A 20,462-nucleotide genomic window follows, 5' to 3' on the forward strand; every position below is an offset into this window, starting at 1 on the left:
TGTTTGCACCTTAATATTGCACAAACATAATATGGAGCTATTATTCTCACAACCAGGAGAAATTGGGCTAAGGGAGCCGATTTCTCCTGGTCTTCTGCTGCCACAGGAGCCCTGCGACTCCCGGCAACAAACTACCCCCCACTTAAACAAGGTTAGCAGAGCGAGTGCTCCGCTAACCCCATTTAGTCGATCATGTGCCACTGCGGCGTGGCTCTGCACTGTGGCAACACACAAGGAGACCCCCGCCGGGAGGCTAAAACAAGCCTTCCAGTCTTGAGGCATCCTGGGACTTCTGGGGGCTGGGTGGCCCCCTATGCCCACAGTCCTCACTGGCTCCGTGATGGAGCCAATAGTTGTGTGGGAGGCCGATCCAGCCACCCAGGGCTTGGAGGCTGTTCATGTGCAGGGAGAGTGGGCTAAGTCCACTCTCGCAGCGCAAACCCTCCTGGAGCTTCACACGGGTCGTGTGAAGTGCCTCTATGTATAGTCATCGTCATAGTCATAGTCTTTATTTCGGTCTTTGACCAGCACAGAAACGAAACAGACAAAACGGTTCAAACAATCTACACTTACAAAATAAAAGTCTCTGTAAAATTACTTAATGTAATAAGTGGAAGACGTTAAAAGTTAAAACTACAAAGGGAAAACTATTTATTTATTGAATATATATACCGCCTAGTATAAAAATTTCTAGGCTGTTTACAGAATTAAAACATACAATATAAAAATACAATCTCAGTTGAAGGCCTGGGAAAACAGGTGCGTCTTCAGGGTCCTCCTAAAAACAAGCAGAGAAGGAGCTGCTCTTTGGCAGTGAGTGCATTCCAAATCTAGAATCAGGGGCGTAACTATAATAGGGCAAGGGGAGACAGTTGTCTGGGGAGCCACTGCCTTGCCCCCCCCCGAGGCAAGTAACGTGACTGATTCCCCCAGCCACGCACCCGCCCGGGCTTCCTTCAGTTGTATTCATCCTCCGAAACTGATGTGAGTGTTAAGACCTGGAGCTATCAGAACAGCTGCCTTTCTCTAGTACCATTAAATGACTTGCATCATCCAAAATTTACAAAACCTTTTAAAAAATAAATTAGGATGATGTTCTATTGTGGCACATAGGTGTTATATATATATATATATATATATATATATATATATATATATATATATATATATATATATAATTTTACTATGCTTTTTGTTACCACTATTCAGCCTCATATAAGATTTCTTTACTTCATAAGCTGAGCTTCAGTGAGGGGGCAGCCCATTTTAAAATCTTGTCTCTGGGCCCACTCCGACCTTGCTACGCCCCTGTCTAGAATTATATAGATTAACCTATATAAAGGTTAATCAAGACTAATAACAGAATGACACTGATTATAAAGGTGTGTATAGTGAACTTGGAACTGTAAAAGAAGTGACTGGGGTCTGACGAGTTTTAAGAAGGGTAGGTTCACAAAAACCAGAGCAAATAAGGTTGCCACAGACTGCCAGTTCCTGAAGTGCGCACAGAAGCCTGACTTCTGGTGGCAGGGCCAATATGCCCAAACTGAGCATGCTGGCATTCAGAATAAGTCAGCACATTCTGCCCTACATGTTCTGAATCCAACCTCTGTAACCAAGATTTGAAGTTGGTTTCAGAGGATGACTTCAGAAGTGCCGATAGGGCAGGATATGCTGACACTGGCGGGTCTGAATGGCCCACCCAATGTGGGCACCTCACCCTGCCACCCAGAAGCTGGGTTCCTGTGTGTGTTCTGGGAACTGATGGTTTGTGGCAACCTTACTTGTCACATTATCTGTGAACCTGTCCAGAGAGCCCTTAATATGATCAGTTTATCTGTCACATTCCTCCTAGTCACAAACAAAACTGTGTTTTGGAGTAGAGAAACTTAATTTATGTTATTTATTTATTTATTGAATTTGTACACCGCCCCAAACATTTGTCTAACAATAACATAAAATAAGTTTAAAAACATATACAAAAAAACCCTAAAACAATTTAAACAATTTAAAAACCAACCACAGATTAAAACCTGGAAATTTAAAAATGCTGAAAAGGCTTGGCTAAAGAGGTGGGTTTTCAAATGCTTTTTTAAAATTGTCAGAGATGGGTCGTATTTTTAAAATTTTTAAAAAATTGTCTTTTAAAATTTGCTTTTTAAAATTGTCTTTTAAAAATTGCTTTTTAAAAATTGTCAGAGATGGTCGTATTTCAGTAGGGAGCGCATTCCACAGACTCGGGGCAGAAACAAGAAGACCAGTCCCTGTGTGGCCAGCAGCTAAGCTGGTGGCAACTGGAGACGGATCTCTCCAGATGACCTCAATGGGCGGTGGGGGTCATAATGAAGAAGACATTCTCTTAAATACCCAGACAAGATGGAGGTACTATTGGTAAATAATCCTGGTGATCTGTGAGTTTGTAAAACCTGTTTTGGATGGGAATTGCTCTCCTTCTGAAGGAGCTAATATCCCTTGTAGGAGCTATCCTGGAACCAGGGCTTGACTTGGATGCCCAGGTGGTATCAGTTGGCAAGAGTCCCTTTTATCAGTTTTTGCTGACTTGCTGGTTATGGTCTCTCTTAGAAAAAATGCTCCTAGCATCAGCTCTTTATGTATTGGTTGCCTCCAGACTAGACAGGGTGGCTGGGTGGATCACGTGTTAGAATGCTCCCTTGTGTAAAATAAACTCCTTGCACATGGAAAGCTAATGTGTCAAATAACATGGTTTTAGCCTAGTCATATGCCTTATGGGTTCACTTTCCCCTGCAGGGAAATCATCAGCAGAAAAGCATTAAAATATGCAATTGTGCACCTGCAAGCAGAAGTGGTACATTTCAAGGAGGACTGTACAATATGCTGTTTCTGCACATTTGAATGTACCCTGGGGGCACTAATGCCCCAAGGCAGTTAATAAAAGAGAGGGTCCTTTTCTGTGCATGAAGGAGAGCTGCCACCAAGAAGAGTTTCTTGAATAAGCCATATACTGAAGAATATATTCCTCCATGGAAACTTGTAAGAGAGAGCTCATTGTTCCACCAGAAGGTGGCAGAAGTAAAATAGGCATTGTCACCCAGAGCAGAATAGTGATGGCTACAAATCAAATCTAATAAATAAAATCTCAATTCTTTAAGTGTTTATTCTCAACAGTTTACCTCCACCCTTTCATCAGTAAATGTCTTTCTGGCTTTATCAATCACTCTGACCTGGTATATTAGTGAAGGTGATTTCAAACAAATGCACAAAGACAGTCAACGCTACCACTTCATAATATACAATCGAACTGTTCTTCAGCCTAGATTTGGCTATTTCTTCAATAAGAACATAAGAACGGCCCTGCTGGATCAGGCCCAAGGCCTTTCACGTCCAGCATCCTGTTCCCCACAGTGGCCCACCAGATGCCTCTGGGAAGCCCACAAGCAAGAGGTGTGGGCATGCCCTCTCTCCTGCTGTTTGCTCCCCTGTACCTGGTATTGAGAGGCATCGTGCCTCTGAGGCTGGAGGTGCCCTATAGCCACCAAACTGGTAGCCATTGATAGACTTGTCTTCAATGAATTTTTCAAAGCCCCTTTCAAAGCCATCCAAGCTGGTGTCCCTCACCACATCCCATGGCAGAGAATTCCATAGATTAATTATGTGCTGTGTGAAAAGGTACTTCCTTTTGTTGGTCCTGAATTTCCTGGCCTTCAGTTTCATGAGATGACTCCTGGTTCCAGTGTTGTGAGGGAGGAAATTTTCTTTGTTCACTCTCTCTACCCTATTCATAATTTTATACACCTCTACCATGTCTCCCAATAGTTGCCTATTTTCCAAACTAAAAAGCCCCAGATGATGTGGTCTTGCCTCATAAGAAAGGTGCTCCAGGCCCCTGATCATCTCGGTTGCCCTCTTCTATACCTTTTCCAGTTGTACAATGTCCTTAAGATACAGTGACCAGAACTGTACGCAGTACTTCTGAGGTGGCCGCACCACAGATTTGTATCAGGGCATTATAATGTTGGCAGTTTTATTTTCAAATCCCTTCCTAAAGATCTCTAGCATGGAATTGGCCTTTTTCACAGCTGCCACACACTGAGTCAACACTTTCAATGAGCTGTCCACCATGACCCTAAGATCTCTCTCCTGATCAGTTGCTGACAGCTCAGACCCTATCAGTGTACATGTGAAGTAGGGCTTTTTTGTTTTTGCCCCAATATGCATCACTTTACACTTGCTAACATTGAAATGCATTTGCCATTTTGTTGCCCACTCATCTAGTTTGGAGAGATCCTTTAGCAGCTCCTCACAATCTGATTTGGATTTCACTACCCTAAATTGTTTAGTGTCATCTGCAAATTTGGCCACTTCGCTGCTTACCTAACTTCTAGATCATTTATGAACAAGTTAAAGAGCACTGGTCCCAGTACAGATCCCTAGGGGACCGCACTTCTTATTTCCAAGGCAGTGTGTTGAAGGTTTTGAGCAATATTAGTGACCTCCTCCCCTGTTTTCTTGGATCTGATTCCACTTTTCCATAACCTGAGTATCGCTCTGCCTTCTGGTTGAGAAAACGTGCTGTACAAGAAACAGTCCTTAGAAGGGTACATAGAAGTTTGCCATTTATAACAGTGTTAAGGTAAAAGTACAGGAGGAGTCAAGCAGACCTGTGTAGATTAGCCTGAATGGATGCTAGACACATGTCGGACTGTAGCCAGAGTTCTTGCGATGAATGAGAAACAACAATGTCAGCTTCTCTATGTTTGGAAAATATAACATCCACCATTTCCATCTCCAGCACTAACTTGGAGCAAATGAGCCCCTTGCAAAGCAGAGGACAGAGTCCAGGAGAAACATGGTAGTCTTTATATTATTAAAGGTGGAGATTAACTTTAGTTGCTACACTAGGTAGAGAATCAACAGAAGCCAAATTGCTAGTATTACCTGGCGGCTGGAAGGCATTTAACACTCCTCCCAAAATAATGACCAGTCTTTGGTTTATAGAAAACAAATTTCCTCTAGTTTCAAAAAGCCCCTGCTAGATGGTTAGATGTGATATTCTCCAAAGTACATAAAAATTACAGATAGCTGTGTTGGTCCATTAGAAAAAATGGAAAAGTCACAATTTGGTGCTATGTTGATTAGGAACAAGCAAAATGACACAAAATAATAAGTAAGCTTTTGAGCTCTCCAGAACTCTTAATCAGACTGGATGTTAAGAAAGACAAAAGGGATTTGGAGGGGTAGAGTTGGGTGTGGTGTAGCCCTAAAGGTCTGCAGTTTATAAGACTGTTCTATGGAGTGAAGGGAACTGTTAAGCAGACTCACAATGATTAGCCTCACTAGATGCTATACATAATCTCAGACTTCATCCAGAGCTTCTGCCATGAAGAAGGGTCATCTAGCTTGATGAAGAATTCTGCAGAGCTTGAAAGTTTGCTTATGTTTTTGTGGCATTTTGGTTGGTCTTAATAAAGCGAGTACTGTACCAGATTGTGGTTTTTTGACTTATTTTGTTAAACACTCAACATAACCGTAAGTTATTTGACTATCAGACTTCTTTTTCATTATGTTCTACACCTTTATACAGTTGTTTGTGTCTATGTATGTGTGCTTGTATTAAAAGTGCAATGCCATGATACACAGCACAGCTTTTTCTTCTAAAAGAAACATATGCATTTCTGAACAATAAGAACTATTTTTTCCACCAAAGAATATTATAAATCAATCAGAGACATAACTCACCCTACATTATTTTTGTAGCTTTTAACCAGGAACAGTGTAAGATTGTTGTCATGAAGAGTGGATAGTCTATGTAGTCAATACTCATGCAAAACGGAGATAAATGTGTAACAGACCACTGCTCCTCCCTCACTTTAACCATCCCCATGACTGAGAGTGGAACGGAGTTACCTGTTTTGATCTTGAGCCAAACAATGAAAACAAAAGAACAGCCTGCATAAGAAAAAGTAGTTTAGAAATACCATAGAAACTCTGATATTAATTACCCTTTTATATTTCTGATTATTTTGTGTTCTACTTTGGAAGCAAAATACTAGAACTTAATCTTGTTTTTGCTAATATTATGTCTCTTAAAATGAAATGACACATATAGGATAAAACTAGTACTGACAGCCTAAGTCGTGGTACATTTTTAAGATTGTCTAAGGCAAGAAGAGAGTTGGCACGGAACTTAAGCTTGGGCATTCTTTCACCCTTCTCCTCCTCCCCCAAGCTCAAGGAAATAGCCTTTCCAGCCCTGAGAAACTCAACTGACTTGCTTGCCAGACACAATGGACAGCCAGGGAGTCAATGCTTTTTCTGTGTGTAATGTGTATTGCAGTTCAATAAGCCACACTTTGAATTCACAATATTCCTATTCAATTAATACACAGGTGTAAAGGACCAAAACCTATAGACCTAGCATATGTAATCATTCTTGGTGATTCACTTTTGAGCGCCTTTCATAGCTGCCTTTGTCTACATAAAGATATTATTCTGTTTCTTCAAGATCTAAAACTGTAGATGTACCACAGCCAGAAGTATTCTTTATCTGTGCTTTTAATAATTATTTGTATGCACTTAAAAAAAAACACCCTTCACATCCTATGCCAGAAGAAGTATAAATGCTTTTCTTTTTTAAAAAAAATGTAAAAGATGAAAACATGTAAGTCTAATTTTTAAAATCTTTCTCTCTCTCTCTAGCGTTTTACGATGGGATAATGAGACAGATGTCTCTCAACTGGAAGGACATTTTGACATTGTTATGTGTGCTGACTGGTAAGTACATAAAAATCATAAAACTCATGTTAGAAAAAATAGCTTTGCTGGAGTAATTGTACTGTGCTGCTTGCTGATGGCGAAGCAAAGTCAACAAATGAAGCACAAAGCCACCTTAACCTCAACAAATTAATATTCATCTCCATGTGACAGTTATAAGGTAGTCTTCTATCACACAGTAACTTCTACCACATTATTTCCCAAAGATTGATTTTGAGAAGCATTTCCATTTTCTGGAATTGCCTCTGTTTCATGCTTGACGTATCAGTAAATGGACGACTTAGGCAAATTGCAAATAATTATGGCTCAGTGAGGAACAGTCTGGAGAAAAGGGAGTTTATCAACACAAACAGCTCAATTAGCTTACTTCTTAGGAAAGATCTGACTATTGATATAAGAGGATGTATATTCTGTGCTCCCCAGTGAATCTTTGGGGGATATTTTTTTTCCTTCAGTTTCTTAAATCTGCCAAACAAAAGTAGTAAGATGCATACTCTGAGTGACATTGAGATGTTTGAATTAATAGTAAATTAATTGCAATAAAAAGAAATCATAGGAGAAAACATACACACACACACACCGTTGATTGACTGACATGTAACAGAATACTGATCTGGTGCATATATTTAAGTACCTCAGTAGATTTGGCTGTCGGTATAAATGACATTTTTAATATTGCTGACTCACCCAATTGTACAAAATCTGGTGGCTTTCAGAATACAGGATTTTTTTAAAAAAAAATTGCCCAGTGATTTCCATGAGGTTCTGAAGTGTATGCATTAATATATATTTTTGGTTTAAATAAAATTGTTTAAATACAATTACATTATCAGCTTTGCTTAACTGTTTGTTATCATTTAAAGAGATATGATCCCTATCTGTTACAATCAATGGGAGTTGGGCTGTTGATTTCAATAGGATGCGGATAGCATGCAAGATAAGAGGAGGTATACATGATCAATGTACAGGCCGGCTTTATAAAAAATATTCCACAAGATAGTTCAATCCAAATGACTTCCGCATCTGAATGATTAAAGGAAAGAAAGACTATCCATCATGTTCTTAATACAGTATGTTTCACTTACTCCTCAGGAGCTACAAATATACTTTTTAATTATCTGAACATGCTGTGATTAATGAAAAGTTTTTGATTTTGTATAGTGCCTTCTAAGAAGTATTTCTTTGCCCTTCCTTTTACGACTGAATGCAATAAGGCTTCTTTTCCCCATTGCACTGTATTTCAGAAAAGTTCTTTGTTCCCAAAAAGGACAGACATGGGCTTCTAACTAATCACTGATAATGTGCCTCAGAGATGCATCATCTGATTAAAATAAGGAGCTAAACAACACCATATGATTTCAGCAAGTAATTTAGTAAATGCCTTCCTCACCAAATATTAGAATGGATACTCCAGGTTTCATTGCACAGATGAAGTTAATGCTGGACAGGATTAGATCAGATTAAGTATGAAAGTCAGATCAGAGTGCTGGCGGGCATGAGCAGGAGGGCAGCAGTCTTCTCCGAGGCTTAGACAAGGCTCGCATATGGATGTTCTCCAGATTATGTGGGTGAAGCAAGGTCTTGCCAAGAGATTTAGAGTTAAATTTGTTCTTCACACAAATATCAAAACAACCTGGCCGTGCCATCTCTTATATTCCTAATACTCACACCATGTCATCCTATTTGTACTGTGTAGAATAGCAGAGGGAGGGAGATTTAAACCAGGTCCTCCCCCCACCCCATTATTTTTCTTGCCTTGTTCTTTTCATCCTATGGGCAAATCGCTGGCTATATTTACTGTTGTTTCATTAGAAAACAAAGGATTGTGCCTGATAGATTAAATACATGTTCACGACCTGGACATATAGACTGATGCAATAAAAATATAAAGCAATTGTACTGCATAAAGCATTTTCAGTAAATAGCCATATGAAAGTTAGACATAGATTTTATAAATACACAAATTGCCATTATTAGTGTTGGCCTGTCGTAAAAAGCAAGTGTATCTCCATGTTTGATGAGCATAAAGGGCTTTTTAAAATTTTTAAATCTGATCTGCTAATCGCTTATAATGCAATATACTGTCTGGATTGCAGGGCTACATCAAAACGCCCAATAAATATGTACACATTTCTTTTGAAAGAAAAGAATCACATTGAGTGATATTTTAGTTCTGAATATTTGTAGTGTTATTTAAGAGGAAGTAATTTCCATGTACTCTCTTGGATTCCAGAAGGGTGCTATGATTATTAAAAACAAGAGATGGATATAATGAGTTAGCCACATGGGTTTAGCATCATCATCCAGATCACTGTCAGCTGTTAAGATCTGAAATTAAAACCAAGCAAAATCTGAGTTCCAATATGAAATAAAAGGATAAATTCTTTGTGCACTATTTCTAGTGACGATGGCATTGTTTCATTCTCTGAATAGCTAACCAGTGGCACTACTTGATCCCATTTACATAAAGCTCCATTCATAAACATATTCCAAACTCACACTGAGATTCAGCTAGAAATGCACACAATTACAAAGAGCAGTGGTATGTTTATACTCTTAAATCATCTATATATTTGCATTCAGTCATTTGAACACCTTGTGCGCAGGGGTGGAGAGTACATTAATAGAGTGTATTACTACAGATCTAAATGTAATAAGACCAGTTAGGTTCTACAATAAATAAGAGGCAAGCTGAAAGAGCTGGTCATTAGTTAACCATTGGGTATGTTTTTGTTTGTTTGGTTTTACAATTAAAAATAATGTCAAGGTGAATTAATTCCTGAATGGAGAATTTTAAGGTAGAACAAAGCAGTGATTCAGATTCTGACTAAATTACTCAACATTACTACATGGGAGTTACTCAAAAGGACTAATAAATTTTAATGGGACTTCCTCTAGTAAATTCATTCAGGATGTCAGCCAGTATTCTTATAAGAGTAGGTCACATCACTCATGTGCAAATGTTATGCACTCTCCATACTCTGGACGCATCAGTTGAAAGGCCGTGCAGGGTGGAAGGAATATGAGCCTTTAGGGCAAGTTCACATGTTTAGTTTAAGAGACAGCAAATACCAGAAGGCATATGGTTCCTTCCTTTGTCAGATAAGAGATGGTAACTGGAAGCAAATTATCCATGTTAACAGTTTTACACAATTGAGTTATCAAGTGGTAGCCACAGTTGTCACATGGCAAATATAACGTGTGAACTTAGCTATCTATATCCAGCCTGTGGATTGCCTTAACTGCAGTAGCCCAACTACTGGCATCGGTGCAGCTAAAATGTGGTTATCTGTCTGGGAACTGGGAAATATTTAATTGGCTCTACCTTGCTTCCAGGTGAGCCCCATTTCCTTTACCTTTTGACCATGGCAGGTGCAAATTTGCACCAGTCCCCACAGTTCCCATGGGCCATAGAAGGCCCATTCACATGTTATGTTCAACACTTGTACAATGAGTGCACAGTGTACACAGGTACAGTCATTCACATGTTATGTTGAATGCAGCTACAGAAGTACACTTTCTATCTGTACTGTGCATCTGAAGGGCCTGTATCCAGGTTCACTTTTAAAATGAACACAGGTACAGTCATTCACACAAACACATGTACGAGTGTACAGCATAACGTCTGAATCAGTCAAGAGACTTGCCAGATACTAGACTGGATCACACAACTGCTAGCAGAGTAGAAGCAGCACCGAGCCTGGGTAGGATAACCAGGTGCACTCCTGATCGGTGGCTGTGTGCTTGCAGCATCAGGGTAGAGAGATCAATGTGATAATGTACAAGGTCGCAGCTGGGGAGGATGGATTTTCTACATTCATCCTACCCAGCTGCCACCTCACACACGATCATGCTCCCCTCCTCCTACCTTAAAACATACAGCCCTGCTGGATCAGGCTCAAGGCCCATCTAGTCCAGCATCCCATTTCACACAGTGGCCCACTAGATGCTTCCAGGAAGCCCAGGCAGGGTGTGAAGCCCCTTTTAAAGCCATCCAAGCTAGTGGCCATCACCACATCCTGATGCTTGCAATCACATAACCACCTATCGGGACTGTGCCCAGCTCTCCTACACAAGCTGGACACTTCTCCCACCCTGCCAGTGGTCATGTGAATGTTCCTACTGTGCGAGAGGTCCTCTATACTATTCACCCTTATACAATTGCCCTTTGCATTATAGCGAACCCACACAGCATTCCCCAAGGTAGCTGTTGTGGTACTGCTGAGGTCTAGCCATAAGTCTAGATCCAATAAGTCTCTGCCTCAGTGCAGCTGCTCATAGGATCAGGCGTCTTACCAACTATAGTCATACCATCTGTGGCATATTGTTATTCCCCCATTTTGTGCCAGGTTAACAGTTGTCCATAGCAATACATTAAAAGCTTTGCTTCCAAAGTGTACTGTACATCCAAAATGTTGGCTTCTGTGACTGGGATTGAAAGTGTCTTTATGGTTGTGATGGATGCAAGAGAAGAGGTTTTTTGTGTTGTTGTTTTTTTAAAAGATGGAACACAATAGTGTTGAAGTACAATAGGCTGAAGCTTCTGCTTTGGGGTTATTGCAAACAAAGGATGGTATCCTGCTTTAAAAAGAACAAAGCCATCTCTGTGGCAAGGATAAATTTTCAGGGAGTGGGAAATAATCAATTGGATTGTACCCAAGAAAGTATCTCTATCTCTTTGATTTTTGTATGGCTGGCAGGCATACGTTTATTTCAGGCATCAGTCCACCCATTTACAGGCAGATAAATGGACTAGAACATGTGAATCCCACGTCTGAATTCCTCTCAAAACTCCCAGTGTAATTGGCACAAACTGCATATTGTCTAAGTACGCATGACAGACCACACCAGGAGTGTGTGTGGGAGCTGGTTTGAGTTCTAGGGTAATAACTTATTGTTCATTTTAGATCTTGTTTCTCCCACTCATTTTCAGTTTCCACGGAAATCTGATGGTCTGGAAAGAAGGTCTCCCCCCGCACCCCGCCCTAATCAGTGTGTTTCAGTGCATGACAGCTTTGCTGTTTACTGAAGCTGTGCAAAACTGTAAATGACGACGAACAGTGAACAAGTGGAAATCATGTCTGAAGCACCAGCCATAAACTGTGATACTTGGCTGTCACATTACATGCAAAACAAAAAGATCTGACATGATAGCTTATAAAATATAAACATGTATCCATGCTCCAGAGATGCTTGTAATAGTTTGCAGACAATGGTACAGAGTGCATGGGATTAAACTAAGAATGTCTTAAAAAATAATAATAATTCTGTCGCTGCCTTTTTTGGCATGCCTACAGTTTAGGGGGACAACTGGCATAACTTCTCCATATGCCCTTCTATATCTGCCTGCATCCAGTCTTTCCAACACGTCTCTGCCACTTTTGCTGGGAGGAGAGGCAGATTTCCACATTCTGTAGAGCCACTGGGTAGGACATACCCAAAGGTGCATATTCAGCTAATGGCTCCCTTGCACTAGTCAGAATAAATCAGCCAGGGCAGGGGTTATCAAGTTTGGGTCCCCAGATATTGTTGGACTACAGCTCCCGTCATCTCCAGCCTTTGGCCATTGAGGCTGGGAATGATGGGAGCTGTAGCCCAACAACATCTGGAGGCCCAAGTCTGAGAACCCCTGAACATAACATAAGAACTTAAGAGCAGCCCTGCTGAATCAGGCCCAAGGCCCATCTAGTCCAGCATCCTGTTTCACACAGTGACCCACCAGATGCCGCTGGAAGCATACAGGCAGGAGTTGAGGCCTTGCCCTCTGAGCTAGGGAGTGAATGATCATGCTGAATGAACCACCTACTTAGCCTCACCGAGGGTTCCCACAAGAAGAAATCTGGAACAAGTTGGTATCACATGACAAGAAGATTTATCTGCTGCTATTACTGTTTTGCATCTCTAGTAAAATATAGCAGAATCCTGTTTCAAGGAATGGGATTAAAATAAGTTTACCCTCTATCCCAAATGTGATAATTACAAGGAACTGAGCCTTTTCTGTGGTGGCACCCTATGGAACACCCCGCCTAAAGAGGCTAATGAGGCTGTTTTGTTTTGTTTTTTAAAAAATTCTGTGGGGCCTTTGAGCGATTGGCTAAATAACAGATTTTGTTGCTGCTGCAGCAAGTGCTTTAATCTGCTTCTCTTTCTTGGTGTCTAACTGGTTCTAATTAGGGTTTTGTTTTTATTATATTTTCATTAATATTTTATCTGAGTCATATGGAGGGCCCTTTTTACTACAAGTTTGCAAAGAAATATTCAGAAATAAACAAAAGTCTACTACACTTCTCTTTAAAGAGAGAGAGAGCATGCAAGCATCTCTGTTTTGATATTCATTTGCCCTCCAGAAAAGAGCTTGTGAAATGCTAACCTTGCATTACATTATTGTATTGATCCTGATTTCTGATATCCCAGCTACTTAAATAAAAGTACTACTAATCATTCACTATTATTGTTGCACAGAGAAGCCTTTCTATCTGACCCTCTGCCTTTAGTTTCAGATAAAAATGGTCTCAAGCTTCCCTGTGTCTGTGTGTGTGTGTGAGAGAGAGAGAGAGAGAGAGAGAGAACTAGAAGGAATTTAGACCTCAATTTCTCCTTCACAGCAATGTGTAAACATGTGTAATTAGCCTGGTACTTATCTGCATTAGTATCATTAGAACTGAAACCCCTTTTTAATCTGGATTCTGTTCTCTTCTCAATGTCAGCCTGTTTCTGGACCAGTACAGAGCTAGCCTTGTGGATGCAATAAAGAGATTACTCCAACCCAGTGTAAGTATGTTTCTATTTTCTCCTGAACACGGGCTTCAGAATAATTAGTCTGTGCACAATGATTGAGAGAGTAATGGAATGGCAGGATTAATGTCATGTAATACTTTAATACTTATTATGTCCAACTTCAATTGAGTCTTCTAATCTATCAGATTCCTTCCTAATCATAAACTAGGAAACTTCTTATACTTGGCCTTCTGATAAGGAACACAGTGGGTAGTAAAATAAATGAAACTGCTTCAAAGATAGTGTGAGATTATTTTTATCAAAGCGTTTCTTGAGTATTTTCCTTTGATAACAATGTCTTCATATTAAAGTAAAATTCCGATATTGAAAGTTTTTATGTTGGCTTCTGTCATTTGTAATCCCTTCAATGGTAACCTTTGTCATTGTGTTATTTATTTATTGCAAAGTGCCATTTTTTAAAATTCCTTTCATTGTTGCTTATTTTAAGTGAATAACATGCTTAGACTGATCCATAGCCTAAAACTCTAGTAGTTGTGTTTTCCTCCCCCACAGCCCCCACTCTTTTTAACGAAATATGCTGTGTATTTACATACTGTAGATTGGAGGACACAGAAAATACTGCATTGTATGAAAGCTATTTTTCTACATCTATCTATGCCAGAGTTAGTGGGAAACATATGTCACATGCCAGATCTGGTGCATTAGGCTGTTGCTCATTATAAACAGAAAATTCATGGAATAATATGTTTGTTTCAGACCAAGAAATACACTTTTTCTATCTCTGTAACTGTGCAGATATATAATTTAAAATGTTAACCAATCCACCAAAGATTCAGTGCTGGTAACAATATATAAAGAAAGCTAATGTTAACACTTGATAAATAAAGCACTTGAATGTGAAACATACTCAAATAATTCTCCCCTTTACCCTAAAAGGACATCCAATGCATCCAGTCTTGCCTGAATAAAACCAACATGCATTGCTAGATTTATTTATTTATTTTTTTTAGAGGGGGGAGCTGAATAAACACACATCAAAAGTCTGCTTACTTGCAAGGAGGGGCATTGATGGATCATCTTGGTCGGCAAAGCTCCCGGCTTCTCATAATTGACCTTCAGGGGCAGCTAAGCTGGGCAGCATAGATCCAGTTCACCTGGATAGGTGAAAGTTTCAGGCTAGTAGTAGGCAGCTTGTTGTCTAGCAGGCAAGAGGAGTGGGATAAAGGAAAAGAATATGTGGCAGATTCATGGTAGCCAGCAGCTGCTTCTTCCTTTTATTTCCTATTTGGGTGGAACTATCGGAACATGCCCTTCTCTGGGTATGATGATGACAACTCTCGGAAACACTTGGGACACATTCATACTCCATACGTAATCTGGTTTAATCTGGCTTTGGGGTAAGAAGAACCCATTCAAATTTGTACAGGGATGTCAACAAGATGTTCCAGCCTCAATCCAGTCTATGTGGATTGGGATCCCCCAGCCACCATTTATTGGGCTGCTGCCTCCCTAACTGGGCAAAGAGGTACCTTTTTAACATGGTGATTTTCTTTATTTAGCAGGGGGAGAATAACTGGTCTTATCGATCCCCAGCACAGCATCCCTCCAGTGGCTGTTGCTGGTGTCTATCTTATGTTTCTTTTTAGATTGTGAGCCCTTTAGGGACAGGGATCTGTCTTATTTGTTTATTATTTCTCTATGTAAACCACTTTGGAAACTTTTGTTGAAAAGCGGTATATTAATATTTGTTGTTGTTGGTGGTGGTATGCAAAGCACATGGAGCAGCTTTTTCTGCCACCCCATCTCTCTTCCCCAGACCACTTTTCCAATCTGTGAGGTATACAGATGAATGTTTCTCCCCTAGCTGAGACTGTCTGCCTGCCCACCCACCCTCCCTCTCCTCGCCAGGGCTTTGTCCTCTCCATCAGCATCCCACACTTACTTCATTCCAGCCTCCCACTCTTCTTATGAAAAATAGTGCTGGAGCAGTAGTTTGTTCAGGCTAGAAGAATGCTCGCCTTGAACATCCCTCTGTAGAGACACTCTAGGCCAGAATTCTACTGGCCTCCTTGCAGTGGCCGTGAAGCAGAAGGGGGCAGTGGTGGACATATAGGCCGGAGCAGGCAGGTGTAGTGGCACTTCTCCTGCTGGGCCTCTGCTGCTTTTTGGCCTGGTACAAAAGTCCGGTTCTCTCCCCACTTCAGCAACTCTGAGTTTGTATTAGAGCCTTAACATCAATGTACTATGTAGGGCAGCAAAATGCAGGATCCGACCATCTTCCATGCAGGAAGATGTAGACTTCCATCTTGAGATAATGGGTGGGTTCACACATCACAGTGAACTGACAGGGATATGTGAGCTGGCTCAAGGTTGAGCCAGCTCACACTCGAACTGGCCTGGCTCGAGAGCTGACCCTCAAACTGGACTGGGCCTAGTTCACCTCGGAGTAGAGCTGAACCTGCCAGTCCAGTCTGAGGCCAGTTTGATGGTGGACTTACCACCATTGTCGGGCTCTGGTGAGCTCTGGCAAGTCTGCTATTTCCCCCCTCCCCCCGCCAAGCCAGGCCCAAACCGGTTCGGACTAGAGTCATGCATAGGCGCGTGGGCAACTTCCAATCATATCCAGAAGATGAGGGCAATGGGGCAGCAGGGAAGTACACTGCCACCTGATGGGCATTGAGAAATACGGATGCCGGCGGAGGGAAAGCGGCAGGACGGCTAAGTGTACCCTCCCGTCTGAACCGGTTCCATGCACATCCTCTCTCTCTCTCTCTCTCTCTCTCTCTCTCTCTCTCTCTCTCTCTCTCTCTCTATATATATATATATATATATATATAAAACTGCCCCATCCAGACCGGGCCTGGCTTTAGTGTGAACAGAACCACTGGTTCCACTCAAACCAAAGCAGGTTTTCCAGTTTTGTGCACACTCCTATGAACAAACTTGCAAATTTTGTATGAAATTATATCATATCTGGGAGCAAATGTTCATGAAATCATGTACTTGGAGTCTCTTTTGTCAAGGAACTGCTTAGCTGGAACCATATATTTCCCAATCTGAACAGTTTCCCAACAAAATTGCCTTTGCTTTCATAAGCATTGTCTTGAATGTCTGATCAGGTTTATCTACAGCTGATTTTTTTTTACCAGTTAAATTTTTTTTAAAATGTGTAATTTTTCTCCTTCATGTTCCAGGGAAAAGCCATGGTATTTGCCCCTCTCAGAGGGAATACTCTCGACCAGTTTTGCAATCTAGCTGAAAAAGCTGGTTTCTCTATCCAAAGACATGAAAATTATGATGAACACATTTCAAACTTCCACTCCAAGGTTAGTTTTCTGCTCGTGTTAGATAACACTTTAATCCGCATTGCATTTTGAAGAGATCATGGTCCTTTTGGCAGGTAACCTAAATGTTTGATTAAAGTACTCTTAGGTATGCTGCTTCTAAATAGCTATTTTTTTGTATCTGATTATTCTGCGTGGTAGAACCATCCTTTATCTTTGTATGTCTAGAAGAGCTTTATAGGAGCTCCTCCTGTTTACCATTTCCTCAGAACTAATCTGTTCATTCATAAGGGTCTAATTCAAAACATTCAGAGGTTTAATTTAGCTCATCACAGAGACATCTATGGCAAGCGAGCACATACATTTTTTTAAAGCGAAAAGCTTGCAGCTGTTAACTCCATTAAATACTGAAATATATGGAAATAAATAGGAGGTGAATGTCTAATTGTATCATATTGTGGTTTAAATCCTTATCTAACTGCTTTACGGTTGGGTCAGTTGGCAGCTTCAAGCTGCTAAATCTTGTACAGAATTTCACAGTTGTGGGGTTATATGTCAGATCTAGGCGCTACAAGATTTAGGTCAAAGGCACTTATCGGAGTGCGATTTCTAAGCTTGCTTACAAAAAGCGACTGTTATCACCCTCTTTTATTACATATAGGTGAAGAGTAATATAGGACAGAGAAGGTGCTTCGCAGAAAAACTTTTTAGGAAGTCCCTTATTTTCCCATACTTAACAGCTCTGCTGATCAAAATCAAGGTTATTACTTTGGGGGTTTAGTTCAGTGTTTAACCACAGCTGTTGTTCAGTGTACTGTTGGCTGCTGCTCTGTGGTAGAGCATCTGGTTTGCATGCAGAAGGTCCCAGGTTCACTCCCTGGCATCTCCAGGAAGGGCTGGAAAAGACTCCTCCCTCAAACCTTGGAGAGCCACTGCCAGTCAGTGTAGACGATACTGAGCTAGATGGACCAAGGGTCTGACTCAGTCTTAAGGTAGCTTCCTATGTACCTGGGGCAGGCAGCAGTAATGGTGATGGGCCCTCCCCGTCCTAGTGGGACATCTTTCCCCCAGCATTCCCAGTTGGAAAATTACTCTCTATGTGTCACTCTTAGCAAGGGAAAGGGTCCTTTTAGGGGAATTATTTGCAGAATATCGTTTCTTCTTCAGAGCTGCTGAGACTTGCAGTTCCAGTCCCAGCCTGGGACTTTTATGCACAGCAGGTTTTACTGTGAGTTTACGGGAAGGTTTTACTGTGAACTTGAAGTTGTCCCAAAAACCCAACACAAATAGTGGATTTTTTTTACCCTGGATATAAACTGGGTTACACGCTAATGCACAGTGAAAAACCTGAATTGTGTGTGAACTGCTCCCTGATAACTCACCGGGACATTGGGGTAAATTTAGCCAATATGTGAATGCACCCACTCCATTCCAGAGGAGATGCAAGTTAAAGGGCTACAAAAGCCCTGTGTGAAAAGCTTCTTGGTAGAGAAAAGACCTTTCATGAGGGCCTGGAGGGCCCCACAGCAACCACTGGTGCCAGCCATCTCCCCTTCACCCTATGACAAAGAAAGTTTGCAGGGATTTATTTGACATGTAAGTTTTTAGGAGCCTTGGGGGCAAGGGAAGTGGGAGGTAGTGGAGGTAGGCAGTTCAACACAGACCTGCTCCTAAACATTCAGGCAGAGTTGTTCAGTATTCTGAGAACTCCTAAATTCCCTCCTTGGCATCTCCAAGATGGGGCTGAGAGAGACTCCTGCCTGCATCCTTGGAGAGTGGACCTTGGTCAGCTTCAAGGGCCAAATTGTGTACCAGTCTAAGGGTTAGCATGGAAGCCCACCAGGGGTGCTTCCAGAACAACTAATATGGGGGTGCAAAGGTGTGGCAAAGAACATTTTTAGGGAAGCAAGGATTTTACTATATATTGAATATGTAATAAGGTAAAGTAATTACTGTTGGTGTATTTTACTTATCCATGAAGCAGAAAATGCCTATTGTGGCAAAAAGCAACTCTGTTTACAACTTTCTTCAGGTCAAGAGACTTGGGGGGAAACATCCCAATATCCATGATAGCCAAGTCCCTAAACTAATTTAGCTGCCATTAATTCAAGCTTCAGGAGGACCATAATATCCTATGGCTCTATCATCTGTTGTAGTAAACTTCCAGTCAGGGGGATGGGGGAGCAGGGTTTTCTGGGGGAGCAGGTTCTCTTCTTTGGAGAGAAGGAGAGCTGATTCTATGGTAGCAAGCATAAATTGTCCCCTTTGCTAAGCAGGGGGTGCCTCTTTAAGGGCGGGGGAGGATGCACTCACTCACCCCTCCCGCCGCTTTCCCCCTGCCAGCACTGGTATTTTTAGTACCGGACATTTAGCTTCCAGACATTACCGGAAGTTGCCAACATGCCTGCGTGCGCCGGCACAGGCATGCACATGCCCACACACCCATGCCGGCGCGCTGGCAACTTCCGGAAAAGGAGCGCAATGGGGCGGCAGGGAGGTATGCTGCTGCCCCGATGGGGTACTAAAAATACTAGCACTGGCAGGGGGAAAGCGGCGGGAGGGGTGAGTGAGTGCACCCTCCCCCGCCCTTAAAGAGGCACCCCCGCCTGCTTTGAACCACCTAGCAGCGATTCCGTGCATATCCCTATCGGAGATGGCAAAAATAGAAGGCAGGAGTTCATCAAGCACTCCTGATGCACCACTCCATGGTGAGCTGCACTGGGCTTTGTGAAACACATTGTGCCAGCCCGTAATTAGGAGCAAACACAAAGAAGGCTGTTTCAGTCTACGCACTACAACTATGATGTCTGATCAAGCCTTCACTAGCTCCTAGATGTTTTCAGAGCAGGTGTAACTGAAATCGATGTCTGCTCCTCAGGAAATTGTGGAGACGTGCAGAGAAAGCTCATACATCTCAGTGACTTCCTCTAACAGTGGCATTTAATTTCAGTAGCATTTCTTGGAAGCTTGTTTTGAGAAGTAGTTTAACAGAAGTCTGTGTGACTATCTGCAGCAAATATTTTGCACATCATGGCCATTGGCTCATATTTTAAACACAAGTTCTGTGTATAGTACAGCTCATTCTGCATTCTCCAGTTGCATTATTATTCAGTTAAACAGATGGGTGGACCAGGGAAACCTGCTGATCCCAGCATTGTGATCCCGGCCACCATGTTTCTTTGTGATATAGTGGGGCTATTCTTACGATCACAAAAATTGGGCTAGGAAAATCCTAGCCCAATTTTTGTGATCATAAGAACCACTGGGCTCGCAGCCTAGCCCGGTGGTTCTGCAGCAGCTAACCCGCTCCTGTAGCCCGCCCCTTAGCCTGGGATTGCGGAGTGAGCGCTCCACAAACCTAGGATATCTGCTCATGAGTAGCCACGGCGCAGCTCCGCACCGCAGCTACTCACAAGTAGACCCCCGGCCCGGAGGCTTAAAAGCAGCCTCCCGGCTCGGGGGTCTCCCCAGTATGCCCTGCGCACTCATGCAGGGCATACTGTGGCTTCCGGGGGCCACGTAGCCCCCAAGCTCCCCAGCCCCCGCCGGCTCCAGCTCGGACCTGGCCATCGTCTGGGCAGCCGATCCGGCCACCCAGGGCTCCCTGCCCGCTCGTGAGCAGGGAGAGCAGGCTTAGCCCGCTCTTCCCGCTCACCGCTAGGAACCGGGTCTCACTGATCGTGAGAC

The 20,462-nt window shown here is 42.1% G+C and overlaps 1 protein-coding gene and 1 long non-coding RNA gene across 3 annotated transcripts in view; one reads left to right on the forward strand and one right to left on the reverse strand.

Moving 5' to 3' along the window:
• The window catches only part of CAMKMT (calmodulin-lysine N-methyltransferase), a 385,284-nt gene that overhangs the window by 355,707 nt on the left and 9,115 nt on the right, over window positions 1–20,462 (forward strand). For both annotated transcript variants that reach the window (XM_053311986.1, XM_053311979.1), the window contains 3 exons: window positions 6,679–6,753; window positions 13,461–13,524; window positions 16,686–16,817. In XM_053311986.1, coding sequence (XP_053167961.1) covers window positions 6,679–6,753; window positions 13,461–13,524; window positions 16,686–16,817 — 271 coding nt within the window. The remainder of the gene's footprint in view (window positions 1–6,678; window positions 6,754–13,460; window positions 13,525–16,685; window positions 16,818–20,462) is intronic.
• LOC128351929 (uncharacterized) lies at window positions 8,632–14,683 on the reverse strand. Its single transcript, XR_008320117.1, has 2 exons — window positions 14,542–14,683; window positions 8,632–9,081 (listed from the first exon to the last, which is right to left on the reverse strand). It is a non-coding gene; the product is annotated as an uncharacterized LOC128351929 (long non-coding RNA).

The sequence above is a fragment of the Hemicordylus capensis genome, chromosome 1 (assembly GCF_027244095.1).
Source record: "Hemicordylus capensis ecotype Gifberg chromosome 1, rHemCap1.1.pri, whole genome shotgun sequence".
NCBI classification, from domain to species: Eukaryota; Metazoa; Chordata; class Lepidosauria; order Squamata; family Cordylidae; genus Hemicordylus; species Hemicordylus capensis.